At 49.4% G+C, this 6,633-nt stretch overlaps 1 protein-coding gene across 1 annotated transcript; it reads left to right on the top strand.

Moving 5' to 3' along the window:
• The first annotated feature begins 1,302 nt into the window (after nt 1-1,302).
• LOC311633472 (caspase-6-like) lies at nt 1,303-6,283 on the top strand. The gene is made up of 2 exons (XM_084906205.1): nt 1,303-1,437; nt 4,460-6,283. The coding sequence occupies exon 2, from the start codon at nt 4,478-4,480 to the stop codon at nt 5,372-5,374; it is 897 nt and encodes a 298-aa protein (XP_084762331.1). The 5' UTR covers nt 1,303-1,437; nt 4,460-4,477; the 3' UTR covers nt 5,375-6,283.
• The last annotated feature ends 350 nt before the right edge of the window (nt 6,284-6,633 follow it).

A 6,633-nucleotide genomic window follows, 5' to 3' on the forward strand; every position in this document is an offset into this window, starting at 1 on the left:
ACATCCCCGTTCAGAAAGGGGCCAGGACCTGGAAGAAACATTTCTCCGGAGAAAATATGCAAATGACTATTCAGCGTATGAAGAGATGTTCCTGGTGGTTGCCAGGAGCTGGGAGGAGGGAGAAATGGGGAGTGAGACTTTATTTAATGGGTACAGGACTGACTTTGGGATAGTGAAAGGTTCTGGATATAGATAGTAGTGATGGTTACACCACATTGTGAGTGTAATTCATGCCACTGATTTGTACACTTTTAATCCTCAAAACATATATTTTAAAACATATAGGCTTGCCGGCACCGGTTTGGCTCAGTGGATAGAGCGTCGGCCTGTGGACTGAAAGGTCCCGGGTTCGATTCCGGTTAAAGGGCATGTACCTTGGTTGTGGGCACATCCCCAGTAGGGGGTGTGCAAGAGGCAGCTGGTTGATTATTTTCTCTCATCGATGTTTCTAACTCTCTATCCCTCTCTCTTCCTCTCTGTGAAAAATCAATAAAAAAAAAAAAAAATATATATATATATATATATATATATATATATATAAATTTTTAAAAAAACACAAACAAACAAACAAACAAAAAACATATAGGCTTATCTCTGACTGGTTTGGCTCAGTGGATAGAGCGTTGGCCTGTGGATTCAAGGGTCTCAGGTTCGACTTTGGTCAAGGGCATGTACCTTGGTTGTGGGCACATCCCCAGTGGGGGGTATGCAGGAGGCAGCTGATTGATGTTTCTCTCTCATTGATGTTTCTGACTCTATCCTTCTCTGTAAAAAATCAATAAAATATATATATTTTAAAAACAAAAAATAAAAAATAAATAAAAACAACAAAAAACATTTAGGCTTAGACCTATCTTATTCTCTATAGAAAAAAAAAATGCTTCTTTCGTTTACTTATTTCTTCAGAAGACCTTTAGAATAATTGGGTTTAAATATTCTAAAAATAATCTAATGGGAGATGTCATTTGGGTGGAGTTAACCTCAGCACGACATTCCGACTAGCTAAGCAGGAGAACAGTCTTTCATGTAGTCAAGTTCCCTTAAACATATATTTGGGCCTTACAGGGATGGAATTGGATGGCTCGTCGTCCCAGGCCCCTGGCACGCTCTGCTGTTTAGTGTGCCAGTTATTAAGCTATTATCTCTTGGTTCCTGTCTGAAGTGTGCCAGTTATTTATTATCTCTCGGTTTCAAATCCGTTCCCCTCCGATGGGCTTTGTGAATCTGAGGCCGGGCTCTGAAAGCCACTCTCGCTTTGCCCGCCGGCGGTGCCGCGCTCTGCCGCTAGGGGGCACCAACGAGACCGGGCGCCTGGAGGACTAGCGGGGACTCGCTGCTTCCGGTTGGCTCTCCGCTCATTTCCAGTCCGTTCTGGTTCCCGTCAGCGCCACCAGCAGTTTTCACCCTGGCGGAGGCGCTTCCTTCTTCTGACTGCTGGTGAGTCTAGTTCGCAACTTTTCCGAGTGCTGCCCACCCTCAGCGACGTCAGCGCCGGCTCCCCCGCCCGCGGCTTCCCGGGAAGGCCCGCGCCCGGCGGTCCTCCCAGCGCCCGGCGGTCCTCCCAGCGCCCGGCGGTCCTCCCAGCGCCCGGCGGTCCTCCCAGCGCCCGGCGGTCCTCCCAGCGCCCGGCGGTCCTCCCAGCGCGGACCGCCTGCCCTGCCCGGCAGCGCCCCCTGGCGGTCCGAGTTCCGTCTCCAGCGGGAACCTCATCCCAGCGTTCCGTCTCAATGCTGCTAACCTGCTTTCTTCAATGTTTCTCTCTTTGTTTTGCTTGCCCACGGCGGTAGCTGCTTGCTGTAGTGAAGGGCACCATAATACCACAAGGTTATTTTTTTTGCCTTTTGGTTACCTAGTTACCAAGCCTGTATACCGAAGTACAGTAGTTCCTCTTATCCTGGGGGCTATGTTCCAAGACCGCGAGTGGATGCATGAAAGCGTGTGTGTGTGTGTGTGTGTGTGTGTGATATATATTTACTGAGTGGCCATATTATGATGATCTCTGAACGGATAATAATCTGGCCACTCAGTGTCTATCCTATATAATAAAAGGCTAATATGCAAATTGTCCCCTCGACCAGCAGGTAGGCCAGCCAACCGCCCATGTCGCCTCCCCCTGGCCAGGCTGGCTGGACCCCACCCATGCACGAATTCATGCACCGGGCCTGAGTGTGTGTGTGTGTGTGTGTGTGTGTGTGTGTATTGAGTGGCCAGATTATTATGCATTCAGAGATCATAATAATCTGGACACTCAGTGTATATCTCTAATGTATATCAAACCCTATATATACTGCTTTTTTCCCTACAAATTCCTATGATAAATTTTAACTTACAAATTAGGCACAGTAAGAGGTTAACAGTAATTGATAATAGAACACGTCTAGCGAAACCGCTTTGGCTCAATGGATAGAGCGTCGGCTTGGGGGCTGAAGGGTCCCGGGTTCGATTCTGGTCTAAGGCATGTACCTTGGTTGCGGGCACATCCCCAGTAGGGGGTGTGCAAGAGGCAGCTGATCAATGACTCTCATCTCATCGATGTTTCTAACTCTCTATCTCTCTCCCTTCCTCTCTGTACAAAATCAATAAAATATATATTTAAAAAGTTAAAAAAAGAAAAAAAGAAAAAGAACACTATACTGGGTGGGGCAAAAATCGGTTTGCAGTTGTTCATATAGGAAACAACACAATAATAAATAATAATATAAGAGTAAACTGTGTTTCCCACTCTCACAACTGTAAACCGACTTCTGCCCCACCCGGCCCCGTGATGAACGTGGGTGGCTTGGGGCGGTTACAAAGGAAAAGCAGGGCTAACGGAGCGCCCACCGGGACACAGTCCATCTGATAACCAAGTCGCCACTAAGTGACCAGGCGTGGAGACGCTGGACAAAGGGACAGTTCACGTCCGGGTGGGACAGGCCAGGACCGCAGGAGATCTCATCAGGCCCTCGGAGTGGAGCCCACTGTAAATGGAATGGATTGTTTACTTCTGGAATTTTCCATGGAACATTTTCTACCTCGGGGTTTACCACGGGAAGTGAAACTGTGAATAACCAGGGGTGGGGTGGGGTGGGGTGACTACTGTAACACTTCTTTTTTTATTGTTAAATATAAATATATATTTTATTGATTTTTTACAGATAGGAAGGGAGAGGGATAGATAGTTAGGAACATCCATCAGCTGCCTCCTGCACGCCCCCTACTGGGGATGTGCCCGCAACCAAGGTCCATGCCCCTGACCGGAATTGAACCTGGGATCTTTCAGTCCGCAGGCCAACGCTCTATCCACTGAGCAACACCAGTCTCGGCTAATTCCTCTATTTTAATGATATTCCCAACATTAGTTGCTGTTGCTGTTAACCTTCACCTGAGGGTATTTTCCCACTGATTTTAGAGCGAGGGGACGGGAGGAGGAGAGACACGGAGAGAAACACGGTTGGTGGCTCCCACACAGGCCCTGGCCCGAGGCTGGGGACCGAGCCTGCAAACGAGGTCCATGCCCTTGACCGGAATCGAACCCGGGTCCTTCAGTCCGCAGGCCGATGCTCTGTCCGCTGAGCCACACAGGCCAGGGCCGTTACTTGTTGATTGGGTCTTGACTGCTAGTGTTGTTCTTGGTGCCAAGAGTGACCTCAGGGAACAGATCCTCAAGATGGGACTCTGGGTACATTGTGTCCAGCTGTTTGCGCTTTGATGAAATGATAGTTTTTCAGATGGAAAATGGGACTTCATTATCCCTGCAACTCACTGTCTCTTGGAGGAATGGAAAAAAGGGCTTTGGAGGAGATGAATCTGTTGCAATCCTGGTTCTTTACCCATAACTGTGGATCCTTCTGTAAATGAATCTTTAAAAATATATTTTATTGATTTTTTTATAGAGAGAAAGAGAGAGGAATAGAGTTAGAAACATCAATGAGAGAGAATCATGGATCAGCTGCCTCTTGCACACCCCCCTCTGGGGATGTGCCCGCAGCCAAGGTACATGCCCTTGACCGGAATCGAACCTGGGACCCTTCAGTCCACAGGCTGATGCTCTATCCACTGAGCCAAACCAGTTTCGGCTAAACCGAATTTTTAAATCTTGGTGGTGTTTACATGAACATGTCTATTTCATGATAAATACATAGAGTCTTTAAAAAAATGTATGTTTTATTGATTTCAGAGAGGAAAGGAGAGATAGAACCATCCATGATGAGAGAGAATCATAGATCGGCTGCCTCCTGCACGCCCCACACTGGGGATGGAGCCTGCAATCCAGGCATGTGCCCTGACCGGGAATCCAGCTGTGACCTCCTGGTTCATAGATCAATGCTCCACCACTGAGCCACACTGGCTGCTCTCATGGAGCTTTTATTTATTTATTTATTTATTTATTTATTTATTATTATTTTTTTAATTAAGGTCGTGGAGCTTTTAATTTGTGAGCTTTTCTGTTTATGTTATACTCTGATTGAAAACGTAGACAGAGAGACCGCCGGCCATGGACGCTGCGCTGGAAGTGGACGCTCCGGCCGCGGTGAGCTCGGCGCCCGGGCCCCGAGGGGCCGGCCCTGCGGGCGAGGAGCAGAACACGACCGAGACAGACGCCTCCTGCCGGAGCGACACGTTTGACCCGGGAGAAGCGTACAAGATGGACCACAAGCGGAGGGGGCTGGCCCTAATCTTCAACCAGGAGCGCTTCCTCTGGCACCTGACGCTGCCCGAGCGGCGAGGCACCAGCGCGGACAGGGACAATCTGGCGCGCAGGCTGGCGGAGCTGGGCTTCGAGGTGAGATGCTTCAACGACCTCAGAGCCGGAGACCTGCTGCTCCGAGCCCACGAGGCCTCGGCCTCCAGCCACGCCGACGCCGACTGCTTCCTGTGCGCGTTCCTGAGCCACGGCGAGGGCCAGCACGTCTATGCGTACGACGCCAAGATCGAGATCCAGGCGCTGACGGGCCTGTTCAGGGGAGACCGGTGCCCGAGCCTGGTGGGCAAACCCAAGATCTTCATCCTCCAGGCCTGTAGGGGGCGCCAGCCCGACGTGCCGGTCACGCCCGCGGACCAGGTGGACGCGCCGGGCGCCACCGCGGTGGACGCGGCCTCCGTGCGCCCCCTGCCGGCCGGCGCCGACTTCCTCGTGTGCTACTCCGTTGCCGAGGGCTACTGCTCCCATCGGGAGACGGTGCGCGGCTCCTGGTACGTCCAGGATCTGTGCGAGATGCTGCGCAGGTTCGGCTCCTCCCTGGAGTTCACGGAGCTCCTCACGCTGGTGAACAGGAGCGTCGCCCGGCGCCGCGTGGACGTCTGCAGAGACCCGAGCGCCATCGGCAAGAAGCAGGTGCCCTGCTTCGCCTCCATGCTCACCAAGAAGCTGCACTTCTTCCCCAAAACCTAACGGAGGCGGGGTTTTTTTATAAGAGAACTACAACTTTTCTTTTCTTTTCTTAAAATATATTTTATTGATTTTTTACAGAGAGGAAGGGAGAGGGATAGAGAGCTAGAAACGTCGATGAGAGAGAATCATCGACCAGCTGCCTCCTGCACACCCCCCACCAGGGATGTGCCCGCAACCAAGGTACATGCCCTTGACCGGAATCGAACCCGGGACCCTTCAGTCCGCAGGCCAACGCTCTATCCACTGAGCCGAACCGGCTTCGGCAGGCTGTTTGGTTTTATGGATCTGTAGTCTAAGTAGGTTCTCTTTTTATATAAATAAGTGTCACTAGATTGAAGCGTAGGGTGCGGCGATTTAAAACGCTTTAAGGTTTAATGAGAACTTTTTAAAAAATATATTTTATTGATTTTTTTACAGAGAGGAAGAGAGAGGGATAGAGAGCTAGAAACGACGATGAGAGAGAAACATTGATCAGCTGCCTCCTGCACACCCCCCACCGGGGATGTGCCTGCAACTAAGATACATGCTCTTGACCAGAATCGAACCCGGGACCTTTCAGTCCACAGGCCAATGCTCTATCCACTGAGCCAAACCGGTTTCGGCATGATTCTCTTTCTATATAAATAAGTATCACTAGATTGAAGCTGATGGTACAGCAATTTAAAACGCTTTAAGGTTTAATGCAAGAACTTTAAAAAAAAACATAGTTCATATTAGACATGATGAAAGGGTTTGGTAGATAAACGAAATCTTCAGGGAATTACTATACATAAAAATCAAACATTTGTAATACTTGATTTTTTTTTTTTTTAAGTTGCAAGGTGTCTAAAAATCTCTGGCTGATTTAACTTGTATTTTGTGAATTTTTTAAATAAAATTTTATAATTTTTTTTTTTTAAAAAAAACTTAAAATAGCATTGCTGTGGTGGTTTAAAATGTGTCCACAGATTGGCATTTTCTTTAAGATATGTCTGCACATTTTCTGACACGCCCCCTTGCGTAAAATTTGGACTCAATTCTAAGGAACATAAAAAGGGGAAATTATACCATGCCACTTGGGAGCCGAGGTCACAAAGGCTCTTCCTCGGACTGCCACCCCGGGAGGAGTCAGCGGGCATGAGACGCTGGGGCCCCCGGCCAGCAGCCATGAGAGTGCGCCTCCCAGCCCCGGTCCAGCCTTCAGATGACTGCAGCCCCAGCTGGCAGCCTGCAAACTCATGAGGGCCCGGAGCCAGAGCCAGCCAGCTAAGCTACTCGGA

Source organism: Pipistrellus hanaki, assembly GCF_964339955.1.
Source record: "Pipistrellus hanaki genome assembly, chromosome: 15".
In the NCBI taxonomy this organism is placed as follows: Eukaryota; Metazoa; Chordata; class Mammalia; order Chiroptera; family Vespertilionidae; genus Pipistrellus; species Pipistrellus hanaki.